This window comes from Myotis nattereri (genome assembly GCF_964212035.1).
Source record: "Myotis nattereri genome assembly, chromosome: 8".
In the NCBI taxonomy this organism is placed as follows: Eukaryota; Metazoa; Chordata; class Mammalia; order Chiroptera; family Vespertilionidae; genus Myotis; species Myotis nattereri.
The window spans coordinates 4,060,578-4,077,011 of NC_138083.1; the positions used below are offsets into that span (position 1 = coordinate 4,060,578).

Consider the following 16,434-nt stretch of genomic DNA (forward strand, 5'->3'; position numbering starts at 1 on the left):
AAGCCCAGCAGGGGTGGCTGGAAGGCAGCTGCGCTGTCGGGGACGCCCCGCTGCATGGCTCAGCGCCCTGGTGTGGCCAAGAGCGTGGCCCCGAGGCTTCCCAGAGAGGCGCCCGCACGCCTGCGTGGACAGGCCTCTGCGTCCGGTGCGGGCGCCAGCCAGAGTCCCCACGCCCCCACGCCAGCGAGGCCCCTTGTGCCCGGACACCCTGCAGGCGGCAGGGAAGTGATGCCAGTGCTTGGCTCAGTTTCTCCTTCCTCTGCTCTATTTTGGGGACAAGCAAGACTCCAGGGATGAATATGCAAATGAGGTTGCTGGTGGCAAAGTTGTCTTAACTGTTAACTTTCCTCTCTGAGACCACAGCACTGCGCTTGGGTCTGAGAGCGGGACCCGCAAAAATGCGTCACAGCTCGGCCTCCGAGGAACGCTGGCCCGCCTCCCGCGGACGGTGCCGTGCCCGCGCAGGGCTCACGGAGTCGCGTCTGGGGAAGACGCTGTCAGAATGTCCTGCGTGGCCGTCACGACGCGGCTCACAGAGCAAAGGGCCACGTGGCCTTGTCACCTAAGAACGCCTCCTGGGTCTGCACCGCGTGCCGGTCACTGCGTCCGCGCGATGCCCAGCAGCCCCGGGCAGAGCTGTGTCAGGCCCCCGGCCGCCTCCTCTCATGAAGACGTAGGCTGGACCGTCTGGAAAACACATCAGGAAACCCAGGGACCCTGAGAGAATCCATCGGCCCCCTAGTTTGGGAGGGAGTTTCAGGTCGATGAAGATGGGGTCCACGCGCGCACACACACACACGCACGCACACACACACACGCACACACACACGCACACACACGGACACACACACGCGCACACACACACATGCGCACACACACGGACACACACACTGCGCGCGCACACACACACACACTCACACACACACGCACACACACACGGACACACACACGGACACACACACTGCGCGCGCACACACACACACACATGCACACACACATGGACACACGCACACACGGCGCACGCACACACACATGGACACACGCACACGCACACACTGCTCACGCACACACGCACGCACACACACATGCACACACACATGGACACACGCACACACGGCGCACGCACACACACATGGACACACGTACACGCACACACTGCGCACGCACACACGCACGCACACACACACACACACGCGCGCACACACGCGCGCGCGCGCACACACACTAGGACAGAGGTCGGGCGGAGGTCGTCAGGTGGGATGGACTCCACCCACAGCCAGGAAGTGGCCTGGGCTGCGGGGCTCCGTGCGCCTCACACCGCTGGGCCATCAGAGCAAAGCTACCCTCAGCGTGAGTGGAACCCGCCCGCCACACCCCATCTTCGCAGGCCCGGACCCTCATTAGCGAGCCGGGCGGATGAACGGGCTCCCAGAGGGCACCTCCCTCTGCACAAGAGACTGGAACGGCGTGCGTGTCGTCCAAGCCGCTGCCGACATTTCAGTCAGCGGAAGTGCTGCCCTCACAGGCTCTGCTACCAGACGCGTGGCAGGAGGGGTGGGCTCTGCCCTTCCTGGACGCCCCTCTGCCCAGCAGGGAGCCACTCGGTGCCCGCAGAGGGCTGCTACGCGGGGTCGGTGCTCCCACAGAGGAGGAAGCGCCCTGGCCCGTCGGTCGTGCAGCCACAGCCCGTGAGCGGGTCTTGGGAGAAACTGCCCACACCAGCCCTTCCTGGCGGGAAGCTGAGGCTCCCCGAGCCACCGCAGCCAGGCACTGCCAGCCCAGGCGCCAGCCGCACCTCCGAGGCCGGCCCTCTGCAGCTCGCCCAGGGTCATTTTCCAGGAGGGCTCCTTCGGTAGCTGCCGGCAAACAGCTCCAGGCGAGGGCAGGATCCTGTCTTGGGTGACAGCTGGGCCGGCCATAGGATCAGCCCTGATGTCTGGAGGGCCTGCCTGCCGTGCCCCTGCCTGCCCATCTCCCTGGTCAGCAGAGCCGGCTCTCAGGGACCTTGTCGCCCGTAGGCACCATCTAGCTTCCCCTCTGCCGGTGTCCCCCGGGGCACGGAGGGGGAGGCGCGGAGCAAGCCAGGCTTCTCAGAGAGGCGCCTTGGCGGATGGCCAACTCCACCTGCCTGGCCCCGTCCCGGGCCCAGACCGCCGGCTGCCTCCGGGTGGGCAGTGGTGCCAGGCAGAGCAGATAAAAGCAGGGACCAGCCACGCTTGCTTGCCACATGCTCACACTGAACGTGGTGGTTTGCCGAAGCTCGGCTCTGATGGACGCCCGTGTGGAATCGGGCGGGGCCGGCATGGCCACTCCAGCTGGCACGGAGCCTCCCTGGGAAGGTGGGGACGCGGGTGGTGGGGGGGGGCACCTGCTGACTGGCGCAGTGTCAGGTCCTTCCTCCACCGGGGGACGCTGCTGCCCGGGCCAATGGATGGATGATTCATCCACGACTCACCGCGCGGCGCCTGGCCCACAGCGGTCCCTGGCACCCGGCCCACAGCGGTCCCTGGCACCCGGCCCACAGCGGTCCCTGGCACCCACTGGCTAAAGGAGTGGAGACAGGAGCTGGAGACGCTCGCTCACGTGGGCGGAAGGCCCCGTCACTGTCCTCTGTCTCCCGCTCCCTCCAACACGTGCCTGTTCATTCACAAATAAATTAAAACCAGCAACGGCCCCCTCATCGCCTCCAACCCAGTCTGGGGAAACTGAGGCACGGTGTCCCGCGGGCTCATGCTGTGGACCAGCAGCTCCTCCGAGGCCCTGAGTTTGGGAGTGCCCCCGTCTGCAGCCCCCACAGGTGCTCTGGCTGGTCCCCTTCCGGCGCCAGATAGACTCCGGGAGCGCCTCCTTCTGGGGCCCACACCGCCTGCCCAGCTCCCGCAGGGCCGCCTGGGAGCTGCTTCTCATCTCAGGGAGCAGGTGACAACTGCGTGCCGGACGCTGGGCTCGCCGGAGGTTCTCGGCTGCCCCTCGGCTGCCGTGTCTCAAGCGCACACTCATCAGATATGAACAGAGCTCTCCAGTGCTGGCCACGGAGGGCCAGGCTCCTCCACGCAGGCGGGGGCGGGATCTGCCTGCGTGCAAGTCAATGAGCCCTGAACTTGAGCTCCTGCCCCTCTTGCCTAGAGGGGAGAGAGAGGTCTGCTGAGAGCAGTGAGCAGAATGTGGGGGTGGGGGGAGGGGGGAGACACCGAGGGCAAGGGGGGTACAGCCCGGACTCTGGAGGGTGAGAGAGAACCTGTGCCTGACCCCCATCTCCCCCTGTCCCCCTCCCCCATCTCCCCCTGCCCCCCTCCCCCCATTTCCCCCTGCCCCCTCACTCCCCATCTCCCCCTGCCCCCTCACTCCCCATCTCCCCCTGTCCCCCTCCCCCCACCTCCCCCTGCCCATACTGGGAAGAGTTTCCACGGAGCAGGGCCTGCACTTCCTGGAGGGTGAGTGACCCAGGACGTGCATGCACAGCCCCTTCAGACCACAGGTGCTCTCCCCTAGGGAGTGAAAGCCCCGGGCCAGGTGACAGCTGGAGAAAGGGGTGTTGCTCTAGCCTCTCCCCAGGGCAGGCAGGCTGCCCTGAGTGGGGGAGTGTGGGCACAGTGTTTGGTTTGCTTAGTGCAGGGGTCCTCAAACTTTTTAAACGGGGCCAGTTCACTGTCCCTCAGACCGTTGGAGGGCTGGACTATAGTTTAAAAAAAACCTACGAACAAATTCCTCTGCACACTGCACATATCTTATTTTGAAGTAAAAAAACAAAACGGGAACAAATACAAGATTTGTATTTGCATGTGGCCCGCGGGCTGTAGTTTGAGGACCCCTGGCTTAGTATGTGGGTGGACCTCACTGTGTCAGATCACAGGACACCCCTTCCCCAGTTTCCCCCCTCCCCGCTAATGACAACAGGCTTCCAGAAGCCAGGCTGGGCTCCTGACCGGCTCCTGCAGGCCTCACGGGGCAGGGCAGGCACCTGGTGGCCACCCGGAGGGTGGTGGGGCCTCCAGGCACGAGATGGAGGTGCCCGGACTGGCAGAGGCCCCCTGAGCCCAGGCCCCAGCCCACCTCCCCCATGAAGCCCCACCCACACCGTCCTTGCCAGTCCTGGCCAGGCCGCAGGGCCTCTGCCCATCCCGGCGGAGCCCAGGAGGCGGGCGAGGCTGCGCCCACTGCACTGAGGCAGGCGCCTGGTCTGGAGGCAGCCTCTGGGTGCCCATGCCTCCTGCTGAGCCACCAGGCGGCACAACGACCTTCCCTGTGGCTGCCTGACCTCCCGGCACTTCCCAGGGCAGGGGCGGTGGCACTCTCCACGCCACAACCTGGCACTTCCACTGATGTGACAGGTGCTGATTTGACAGGCACGGGGGTGACAACGTGCTAAGACAAGAACCGGCCGGTTTGCCGAGTCTGAGGTCTAGGCTCACGGCACTTGGGGTCCCCACTGCCATCCAAACCACACGCGCCAGCAGGACACCCATCCTGGGTCTGTCCCAGGCACCCAGGACAGGCACCCTGGGCCAGCATCCCGGTGTCTCTGGACTGTGTCCCACTGGAGAGGTCACACTGGAGCTCTGATGTCCGCTATGGAGCAGGGGGCTCAGGGGACACAACCAGAGCTGAGTCAGTCTCTCCCCAGGCCACGGCGCCCACCTCACCTCTCGGTCCAGGCCGGCGGCCACGGTCACAATGTCCCCCGTCTCGCTGTTGATGGTGAACATGTTCTGGGACGGGCTCTGTGGGGTCTGGGTCAGGATCCGGTACCGCACCATCCCGTTAGCCGTGGTGCTGTCGTCGGCATCATTGGCCGTGACTGTCATCACGTAGGTGCCTGGAACAGAGAGAGCTGCTCAGAGGCAAAGGTTTGCATAAGGGCCGCTGCCACACCTGCTCACTCAGGACAGACATCACTGGTTGATTGTAGATCCTCTGGAGCCTGGGTGTGAGGCACACTGTTCCTCACCCCCTGGGCTGCCAATCATCAGAGGGGGCACTGCCCTGGTGGAACCACTGAAGGGTCTCTCCCGCGCTCGGTCCTCTGAGGCCAGCTGCTCGGACTGCCTCCCCTCGCCATGGGGGAGCACCGGGGTCTGAGAGAATCAAGAAGGGCATGGGGGGCAGCATGTGGGGCCCGAGTTGGTGCTCTCCGAGGCACTGGGACCACGGCACTGGTGTTTGCTGAGCCTCGACAGGGCTCATGCGGAGTGGGTTGTGCTGGCAACTGCAGTGACAAACAGCCTGGCCGAGCCGGGTATATGGGAGGTGTGTGATGAGCGCTTGAGGAGACACACGGGAAACAGACTTGGGCAGCCCTGAGCGGGGAGGCTGTGCACGGGGACTGAGTCGGATGCGGTAAATTGGGGGCACGTGTGGAGGGAGTGATTGGCTTCATTTCAGAGCTGGGGGCTGGGTGAACAGCCCACTCCCTCCCTCAGCAAGTGCCTCAGTTTCCCCATCCATGAGCTAGTGATGAGGTCTTCAGGGGACATTGGCACATCCTCTGTCTGTCCATCTTCTGGCCTCCGGAGGCCCCGTGGGTCAGTAATCCCTCCCCCAGGGGGACACAGCCAGTGACCCAGGAGAAGGTGTTTGCAGAGGTTTCTGGGAAACTAAAAGGCCTAAGGGCATGAGGGCCATAGCCCTTCTCACCCATTTGTCCCCACACATGAATGTATATATCATTGATCGGCTGCCTCCTGCACGCCCCCTACTGGGATCAAGCCCACAACTGGGGCATGTGCCCTGACCGGGAATCGAACAGTGATCTCTTGGTTCATAGGTTAACATTCAACCACTGAGCCACACTGGCTGGACACACAGAAATATATTTTTATTGAAATACTAGAGGACTGATGCACGAAATTTGTGCAAGGGGCTCAGCCCTCGCAGCCGTGGTGGCTGCCCTCGGCCCTCGCAGCCACGGCGGCAGCCCTGGCTTCATCTGGAAGGTCGTCCGGAAGGTCGTTTGGCGGTCTGGTCTAATTAGCATATCACGCTTTTAATATTATAGACTAGAGGCCCGGTGCACAAAAATTTGTGCACTCGGGGGGGGGGGGGGAAAGGGGGGTCCCTCAGCCCGGCCTGTGCCCTCTCGCAGTCTGGGACCCCTTGGGAGATAACGACCTGCTGGCTTAGGCCTGCTCCCGGGTGGCAGAGGGCAGGCCCAATCCCTAGGTGCAGCCCCTGGTCGGGCTCAGAGCAGGGCCGATTGGGGAGTTGGGGCACCGCCCCATGTCATGCACAGAGCAGGGCAGATCGGGAGGTTGCGATGCCACCCTCAGTCATGCTCAGGGTAGGGCCGATTGGGGGGTTGGAGGACCGCCCCCTGTCACACTCAAGGCAGAGTCAATGGGGAGGTTGTGGCACCACCCCCTGTCATGCACAGAGCAGGGCCAATCAGGGGGTTGGGGCGCTGCCCCCTGTCACTCAAGGAGCAGGGCCCACCGGGGGGGTTGGGGCTCCGTACCCTGTCACGCACAGAGCAGGGTCGATCAGGGGGTTGGGGAGCTCCTCCCTGTCACGCATAGAGCAGGGCCCACCAGGGGGTTGAGGAGCTCCCCCCTGTCACTCACAGAGTAGAGCCGATGGAGGAGTTGGGGCACCACCCCCTGTCACACACACAGCCGCAGGGCGATAGGAGGTTTCGGCGCTGCCCCCTGTCATGCTGATCCTGGTGCCGGGAGGCCTCGTGGCTCCGCTGATCCCAGTGCTGGGAGGCATATTACCCTTTTACTATATAGGATAGTGGCCTGGTGCACAGGTGGGGGCCGGCTGGTTTGCCCTGAAGGGTGTCCTGGATCAGGGTGGGGGTCCCCACTGGGGTGCCTGGCCAGTCTGGGTGAGGGGCTGAGGGCTGTTTTCAGGCTGGTGGGTGACTGAAGCTCCCAACTGCTCCTTTTTTCCTTTTTTTTTTTAATTCTGGGCCAGCTTTAGCTCTGAGGCTTGGCTCCAACTCTTAGGCCTCCACTGCTGAAAGCAGGTATCTGGTTTGTTTGGGTTCTATAATCGAAACACTGTTTCAACTCCAGCTCTGAGATTCCGGCTGGCTGAAAGCAGGTTTCTGGGGTTTTGTTTAGCTTCTATATTTGTAACAATGTTTCAAACTGCAAGCTCAGAGGCCGGCAGCGGCAGGTGGGGAACGTTGGAGTTCTCTGTCACTGAAGCAAGCAAGCCTCATGTTCGCTTCAAGCTGCCTGGCTTCTGGCTGCCATCTTGGCTGGCAGTTAATTTGCATATCGCCCTGATTAGCCAATGGGAAGGGTAGCGGACGTATGGCTAATTACCATGTTTCTCTTTTATTAGATAGGATAAGTCACATACAATAAAACTCACACTTTAAAAATACACAAGTCAGGGGGTTTGTTTATTCACAGTTGTGCCACTGTCTAGAACAGCCGTGGGCAAACTACGGCCCGCGGGCCGGATCTGGCCCGTTTGAAATGAATAAAGCTAAAAAAAAAAGACCGTACCCTTTTATGTAATGATGTTTACTTTGAATTTATATTAGTTCACACAAACACTCCATCCATGCTTTTGTTCCGGCCCTCCGGTCCAGTTTAAGAACCCATTGTGGCCCTCAAGTCAAAAAGTTTGCCCACCCCTGGTCTAGAATCTAATTCTGGGGCATTGCCATCATCCTAGAGAAATCTGCATCTCTTAGCAGTCAGCCTCTCCTGTTCCCTGGCCCCTGGCAACCACTGACCTACTTTCTGTCTCCAGGGATTTGCCTCTTCTGGACACTTCCTATAAGCAAAACCCTGCACTCTGTGGCCTTGTGTCTGGCTTTTTCACCAAGCTGAGTGTTTTCAAGGTTTCTTCCTTTTCATGGCAGAATAAATTTCCATTGTTTGGGGTTACTCGCCCCCGTTACCGACTAAGGACTTGCTGGGGGTGGACAGCAGGCTCTGTGCTCAGGTCATCGCAGTGAGAATGACCGACACACCATGTCCTGCTGCTTATGTGCTGGGGAGGGAGAGAGGAGAGAGATGCATCACTGTCAACTAGGACCAGGGCTTTGCAGGACAAAGACAGTCCGCATGCGCAGACGGAGCTAGGTGAGAAGGGGAACTAGAGAGGAACCTGGAAGGCCTCTCTGAGAGATGTGGGGGTGGGGTGGGAGGGAAGGAGGACCCTGGGCAGCGGGCAGGGTAGCGGGGCAGAGAAGAGCTCTGCATGTTTGTGGAACAGAGGAGGACATGGCATGTGATGGGGTCGAAGATGGTGGGGCCCATGGTGAGGATTCTGGACTTTATTCTAAGATCACAGGGAAGCCAGTATTGTATTTTCATCAGGGGAATGAGTGATCAAGTTTGTGCTTTTCAGACATGTACAGAAAAAAGACTGTTAGAAGTCAGACGTATTGGTGTTTGGAGGGTAGACAGTAAGAAGGCTAATTCATTCATTGGATTTTGTATAGGATTGGTTGTAATTAGACCAAAATGTTGCACCCACTAGGATATTCATTCATTCATTCATTCATTCATTCATTCTTTAACACATCTTTATGAAGTGTCTTCTAGGGGAAAAAATGAATGTCTGTGTTCTGAGAATCCTTGAAAAAAGTTCTCCAAGTACCTCTCCCACTTATTCATGCAATGAATATATTCTCAAAGAATTGTGTGTAAACCCAACTTTAATGAATTTAATTATCAGCAGAATTTCCCCAGAGGGAAATTAAGCATTTTTTAAAAAATCCAGGAAGTTCTTTTTTTAGCAAACGGTGAGCTATGCTTTTAAACCAATCTTCTCCCCAAGGAAAACCAGAAAAGCTAGGTAAAATCCTATATAATAAATGCCTAATATGCTAAGTGTTCGGTCATCTGGTCAACCAACCGAAGTGTAATCCTATCTAATAAAAGAGAAACATGGTAATTAGTGTACGACCGCTACCCTTCCTATTGGCTAATCAGTGAGATATGAAAATTAACTGCCAACCAAGATGGCGACCGGCAGCCAGGCAGCTGACGCGAACAGGGAGGCTTGCTTGCTTCAGTGACGGAGGAAGCCAAGCTTCCCCGCCTGCCTTGCCAGCTGCACTCTAAGCAACATTGTAACAAATATAGAAGCTAAACAAAACCCCAGAAACCTGCTTTAGTCCGTCCGGCTTCAGCCAGCAGGATTGCAACATTGTTTCAAATACAGAAGGTAAACAAAGGCCAGAAACCTGCTTTCAGCAGCTGAGGCCTAAGAGCTGGAGCCAAGCCTGAGAGCTAAAGCTGGCCCAGAATAAAAAAGAAAAAAAGAAAAAAAGGAGCAGTTGGGAGCTTCAGTCACCTGCCAGCCTGAAAACAGCTCTCAGCCCCTCACCCAGACTGGCCAGGCACCCCAGTGGGGACCCCCACCCTGAAGGGTATGTGACCAGCTGCAAACAGCCATCATCCCCTCATCCAGGCTGGCCAGGCACCCCAGTGGGGACCCCCACCCTGATTCAGGACACCCTTCAGGGCAAACCAGCCGGCCCCCACCTGTGCACCAGGCCACTATCCTATATAGTAAAAGGGTAATATGCCTCCTAGCACCGGGATCAGCGGAGCCACGAGGCCTCCCGGCACCAGGATCAGCATGACAGGGGGCAGTGCCCAAACCCCCTGATCGCCCTGCAGCTCTGTGTGTGTTGGGGGCGGGGCCACAACCTCCCTATCCGCCCTGCTCTGTTCGTGACAGGGGAAGGCGCCCCAACCCCCTGATCGGCCCTGCTCTGTGTGTGACAGGGTGTGGCGCCCCAACCCCCTGATTGGCCCTGCTCTGGCTGTGACAGGGTGGAGCCATAACCTCCCCATCGGCCCTGCCCTGAGTGTGAGAGTGGCGGTGCCCCAACCCCCTGATCGGCCCTGCCCTGTGGGTAATAGAGGGTGGCGCCCCAACTCCCCCTCCATGGGCCCTGCTCTGTGTGTGATGGGGTAGAGCCATAACCTCCCCATTGGCCCTGCCCTGAGTGTGACAGGGGGCAGCGCCCAAACCCCCTGATCCGCCCTGCTCTGTGTGTGACAGGGGGCGGTGCCCCAACTCCCCAATCGCCCTGCAGCTCTGTGTGTGACAGGGGGTGGGGCCACAACCTCCCTATCCGCCCTGCCCTGAGTGTGACAGTGGCGGTGCCCCAACCCCCTGATCTGCCCTGCTCTATGCCTGACAGGGGGGAGCTCCCCAACCCCCTGATGGTCCCTGCTCTGTGCATGACAGGGGGCACTGCCCCAACCCCCTGTTTGGCTCTGCTCTGTGCATGACAGGGGGTGGTGCTGCAACCTCCCCATCGATCCTGCCTTGAGTGTGACAGGGGGCGGTGCCCCAACCCCCCAATCAGCCCTACCCTGAGCGCGACTGAGGGTGGCATCGCAACCTCCTGATCTGCCCTGCTCTGTGCATGACAGGGGGTGGCGCCCCAACTCCCCAATCGGCCCTGCTCTGAGCCCGACCAGGGGCTGCACCTAGGGATTGGGCCTGCCCTCTGCCACCCGGGAGCAGGCCTAAGCCAGCAGGTCATTATCTCCCGAGGAGTCCCAGACTGCGAGAGGGCACAGGCCGGGCTGAGGGACCCTCCTCCCCGCCAAGTGCACAAATTTTTGTGCACCGAGCCTCTAGTCTTATATAATAAAAGCCTAATATGCTAAGTGTCCAGTCGTCCATTCAACCAATCAAAGAGTAATATGCTAATGATATGCTAAGGCTGCTCAACTGCTCGCTATGACATGCACTGACCACTAGGAGGCAGACAGTTGACTGGTCAACCAATCACTGTGATGTGCACTGACCACCAGGGGGCAGATGCTCCAACCGGTAGGTTAGCTTGCTGCTGGGTTCCGGCAGATCAGGACTGAGCAAGACAGGCCAAACATGCCCTGGAACCCTCCTGCGGTCCCTCCCTGGCTGGCCAACCTCCCGTATTCCTCCCTGGCCCCGATCGTGCATCCGTGGGGTCCCTTAGCCTCGCCTGTGCCCTCTTGCAATCCAGGACTCCTCAGGGGATGTTGGAGAGCCGGTTTCAGCCCAACCCCACAGGCCGGGCTGAGGAACCCCACTCATGCACAAATTCGTGCACCTGGCCTCTAGTATGCTAATGATATCCTAAGGCTGCTCAACCGCTCACTATAACGTGCACTGAACACCAGGGGGAAGACAGTCGACCGGTCGCTATGAAATGCACTGACCACCAGTGGGCAGATGCTCCGACTAGTAGGTTAGCTTGCTGCTGGGGTCTGGTAGATGGGGAATGAGTGACACGGGGCCGGACATGCCCTGGAGCCCTCCTGCATCCCTCCCCGGGCCCGATTGTGCACTGGTGGGGTCCCTTGGCCTGGCCTATGTCCTCTCACAATCTGGGACCCCTCAGGGGATGTTGGAGAGCCTGTTTCAGCCTGATCCTGCAGGCCAGGCCGAGGGACCCCTCTGGTGCACGAATTCGTGCACCAGGCCACTAGTGTAAAATAAAAACACCTGCTTAAAGGCATTAAAGAGCCATCAAGTAATGCAGATAAAATATAAGTACCTGGGGCCATCTTTTCTTAGAAGACTTGCTGATTCTGGAGTTGGCTGCTGACAGCTGAAGAGCTACATCGAACGTTCAGCAGATGTATAAGAACAGGAGTAAACGACCTGCGCTTAAGGTTGCCCAGGAGGAAAGTCTCCAGAGAACTCTCTGGTCCTAGGGCTGGACCCTGAAGGGCAGCACCCAGGAGTAAGTGTGACCTGGGAGTAAATAGGCTCTAACAGAGGTAACTTAGGTTAAGAGATTATTAGTGTAAATTTCCATGGAGAGAGCTGACATCCTACAGAGCTAAAATGATCTCTGCAATTCTTCCTACACAAGAGGCAGCACCTAACTCACTAGGTGTACAAGCACCCAAACCCACTGATAACAGAGAGGAAAGCAGGCAATGGCCAGCCCGGGAGAGGCAGCTGATGGAGCAGGCTTGAAAACAAACACATCTCAGCTTAATATGTTCAAGGAATTAAAAGGATGAGATGGAATTTCTTTTTCAGAACTAGAAACTATAAAAAAAAAAACAGAAAATTTGTATTTGAAAAAGTATTGAAATCAGACTGTGAATAGATGTAAAAGCAGATTAAATATAACTAAAGAGAGAATTGGAAGATGTACCAAAGAGAACATCCGGACAAAAGCATAAGAAACTCAGCATAAGAAACTTGAGAGGTGAGCAGGTCCACCGTATGTATAATTGGAGTCCTAGAAGGACCAAAGAGAAAGAATGGGCAGACACAATATTTGTGGAGATGACAGCTGAAAAATTCCCAAACCAAAGGAGACGTCAAGCCACAGATTGGAGAAGCACTAAACATTCTAAGTGGGATAAAGATGAAGAAAACCACAGCAAGTCCCATCAGTCAAACTGCTAAAACCAAAGATAAAAAGGTGACTTTGGGTGATGGGCACACAGTGCAATATGCAGATCTTGTAATGTAGAAATCTACACCTAAAACCTGTGTGACCTATTAACCAATGCCATCCCAATAAATTGAATTAAAAAAGATAAATTTAAAAGCAGCTGGAGAATTGTTAAAATGGCATAAAACTTTTAATGGAACTATAGGCCTTAAAACCAGGCCTCCGTAGAAATGATGGGTGCCAGAAAACAATGGGGTGAAAGAAAATAATGGACAACCCAGAATCCTTTATTGTAAGCTTTCTTGAAATGAAAGTGAAATAAAAGGCTTATGTAGACAGTCAAAAAGAGGTCATTTGCACCTGGAGACCCAGACGACTGGCTGGTAACAAGGCCTGCCCTCGGTTCCAGGCTCATCACAACACTGTCTTAGATCTGGGCATCCACCTTCTTGGCTAAGCTCAGAAATCTGATTTCTAAAAACCAAATGGCATACTTTTGATCATTCTTTTCTGGTTGCAAAGTAAAGCACACTCACAGTAACCAGTGTGCGCTCACTGGAGCCTTTCTAGGGTGCTGCCCCTGGACACGCCTCCGGCCCGCATCCCAGCCACAGAGCCCACTTCACGCCTTCCCCCCTCTGCTTCTGCTTTTTACAATCAACTTTGTTTGTGATCAAAGAGATGAAGGGAAGGCATGTTGCACGTACCAGATGAGCAAATACAATTTTAAAATAACGATGGGACCTATTGGCGGGGACCTACCCCACAGCCTCAGGGCCTGGAGCAGTTTGGCCGTCTGAGTCCACATGCTCTTCCAATGTGCCCACCTGCAAACCCACATCTAGGACTCCGCCCCAAGGAGCAGGTCACAGACTGTCGTGCCCCGGCGCCCCTGGGGGCGGCAACGGGTGAGTCCTCAACACCTGTTTACTGAACTCCTACGATGGGCCCGCTTCACATCCCCGCAGGACAGGGCTGGGTGTGGCCTCCTCTGCTGGTGGCCGTCTTTGTGGTTCTTGCCTTGCGGTTGCACCTGTCCTCGCATGGCCATCTCCTCGCTATCAGCGTCCTGATCGCCTCTTCTCATATGGACACAGCCACGGGGGCTCAGGCCCACCCTACCAGCCCCGTCTTAACTAGTTTCATCTGCAAAGACCCTTTTTCTGAAAAAGGTCCCATCTGAGGTTCCGGGTGGACGTGATTTTGGGGTTTCCATTCCATCACCACAGGGAGTGGCTGAGGCTGAGGCGGGCTCATGCCGCCAGCAAAGCCCGGCGGCAGGCAGGCCTTTCTGTGGCCTCAGAGACTGGAGCGGGGCTGGGTGCTCCATCCGGTCAGATCCCGGCTCTCTCTCCCAGGACCTGGCTCACCTGCCCCCGAGCCGCTCAGAGCCAGGGGCTCCTCCTCTGGAAGCCAGGTGTCCCTCATGGGGCCACGGGGAGAGCGGAAGAGCCCCCTGGGAGCTGGGCACCGGGGTCTGAGCAGGGTGGCTGTGTCTGGGCAGTCGTGACCCTGGCACCAAGGTCCCCTCCCGGCCCCTCGCCTTCTGCAGCTGGTGGGTCTGAGTCCACACACAGCCACGAGCCCCCAGCTCCCGGATGCCACAGGCCTCGGTGGGCGGTGCCAGGCCACCTGAGTGATTTGTGCAGGGCCCTGCCCGCGCTCTGCTGAGGAAGGGGCGCGCGGCAGCAAGTGCGATCACCGCAGCCAGGCCGCCGGGGGGTCGTCTGGGCTGGGAAGCGGGAGGTGCCGCCCCGGAGCCCTCAGCCTCTGCGCAGGGGAAGGAGACGGGGAGTCTTTCTCAGCAGGTGAGACAGGACGTGGACACGGAGTGCTCTGCCCGCCGGGGCGCTGGCTCCGGACTTTGCTTTATCAGTCACGCCGCGGACGGAGGAGGCGGGCTGGGCCTCCGAGGGGCTCCTGTAGGTACTGCCAGGCGCCTTAAAGGATTAATTTCACAAGCCTCAAATTGCAGTTTAATTTGAAAACTAATTCAGCCCCATAATTGGCTTTCTGCTCAAATCACTGAGGCTAAAGATTTAAATTCTTAATATTCAGACGACTTCCGAGTGTGCGCGCCATCTGTGCATGGGGCCGTGTGCTCATCTCGGGGGTCCTCCGCCAGCCCGGAAATAAATTAATAAATAAATGGGCTCACTAATAGAATAATCTATTTAAGCGCAGAACCGGAGTTATATGGATGAAGGTTGCTTGGACTTCATTTGCTGCTTGTAGGTTTCTCTGCTATTTAATATTTCAAAGTGACATTAATTAAAAAATTTAAAGCACACAACCTCACACAGTTATAAGGGGTGAGAGAAGCAGGAATTCCACTTAGAGCCCTTTTAGAAAAGGTAATACGAAGGCATCTTTTCTCAGGAAGCTCGAGAAACTGGGCTGGGCTGGGCTGGGCGGGGAGCCACCGGGACCTCCCCAGGAGAAGGGCTGGAGCGTGCGCTATGTGGCTGGCGGGGAGGCGGGTCTGGCTGAGGCGGGTCTGGTGGGAGGACACTGCTTGAGGTCTGCCCTGAGCGCTGGGAGCTCATTTTCTGGAAAGCTGGCTGCTGGGCAGTGTGGCAGGGAGCGTGTGACTCAGGGAGTCGCAGGACGAGCGCGGGCCAGGTGCCGGCTGCTGCAGGCCTGGCAGAGGCCCCCCTCCCTCCACATAGGAGTGGAGGCTCCGGGTAACCCCCCAGACTCCGCTGCCTCGCGGGCCTGACGGTGAGGTGAGCATGGCCAGGTGTGCATCAGGTCCCATCGCTAGCCTGTGCTCAGTGCCAAGCTACGGCAAAAGGCCTTTCCGAGGGGGAGGCAACAGCACTCACTGACGTCAAGAAGAACAGCTATTCTGAAGCCATTAATTCGGGCCAAAGCCCGAATAGCTCCAACGAAGAGACAAAGGCGATGGCGTCTATGAGAAGGGAGGGGACAGGCCCATCCATGGCAGGAAGGCGTCCCTATTGGCGCAGATCCCGTAATGTATCACTGGGAGTCACAATATGTGTTGTATTGTTAATTCTGCAAACAGTTGTTTGGGATACAATGGTGCCCAGGCCGGGCCCAGAGCTGACTTTACTGGTTTAACATCCAAAGATTTGAGGCCACAGAAGAGGAAGCCTCCCCAAGAACAAACCCACGCAGAGGAGACAGTCAAACAGCGGCCAGGACTCCAGACAACGCCCTCCACCCCGGCCTCCACGCCTGCAGCTCCCACCTCAGGCTTCCCCGTTACTCAGCCAATGTGTCCCCTTTTCAGGGGTCACTCAGGGGGCCTTGGCTATCCGCTTACAAAGAGACCTAAGGCTGTGGTCGGAAGGAGGGCGCTCTTGACCCCAGACCACTAAGCACATCGGTCCTGAACGGGACAGGCCCATCCCAGGCCTTCCGCACCCTTTGAGCCTGTCTGATCCAGCTACACCAAAGAGGAGTTTGTAAAATGGAGGGGCTTAGGGTGGGAAAGAACACGGGGTGGGCAGCCCCATGTGGGCTTGCTGATGTCCCCAGACGAGCACCCCAAGCTCTGGAAAGGCTCTTCGGAGCCGAGTCAGTCCTTCACACCCTCCCCTGGTTTCCCGTGGGAGCCACCTGGAGCCCTCGCCAGCCTGGCCTCCAGGACCACCCCTTCCTGGCGGGCTCCTCTGTGCTGTGCACAGGCCCGGGTGAGCCTGGGGTTGGAACTTACGTTGACAGGGAAGAAACGGGGGCCTGATCCAGGCCCTGGGAGTCTCGGGGCTCCAGAGGCCACGCTGGGCTCTGTTGGGGCGTCGGCCCTTGCCGTGACCAGCGTGAGTGAGGACGTGGAGCTGGGCCAGCAGTGAGGGCTGTTCTGGGACCGGAGACGGACTCGGGGTCCCCCTGGGCTCTGAATGTCAGTCACATTTAGTCCAACACAGCCCCGAAGGCACAGGAGGGAGTGGGAAAAGGGGCCGTCTCAGGATCAGCGGGCGGGGGCCGGATCACTCCATCCCAGGCTCAGGCTGCTCAGGGCTCCGGGAGCAGACACAGCAATGTCTGCCTCTGCTATCCTAGCGAGGAAAGCCAGAAGCACGACGGGGAAGACTTCCACCATCAGTTTGTTTTACAATAAGACTAGGGAGGTTTGATTTGCG

At 58.1% G+C, this 16,434-nt stretch overlaps 1 protein-coding gene across 1 annotated transcript in view; it reads right to left on the reverse strand.

Moving 5' to 3' along the window:
• Positions 1-16,434, reverse strand: part of CDH4 (cadherin 4) — a gene marked incomplete at its 5' end in the record, with an annotated part of 111,444 nt that overhangs the window by 30,264 nt on the left and 64,746 nt on the right. Inside the window, one exon of the mRNA XM_081097674.1 lies at positions 4,644-4,816. Coding sequence (XP_080953800.1) covers positions 4,644-4,816 — 173 coding nt within the window. The remainder of the gene's footprint in view (positions 1-4,643; positions 4,817-16,434) is intronic.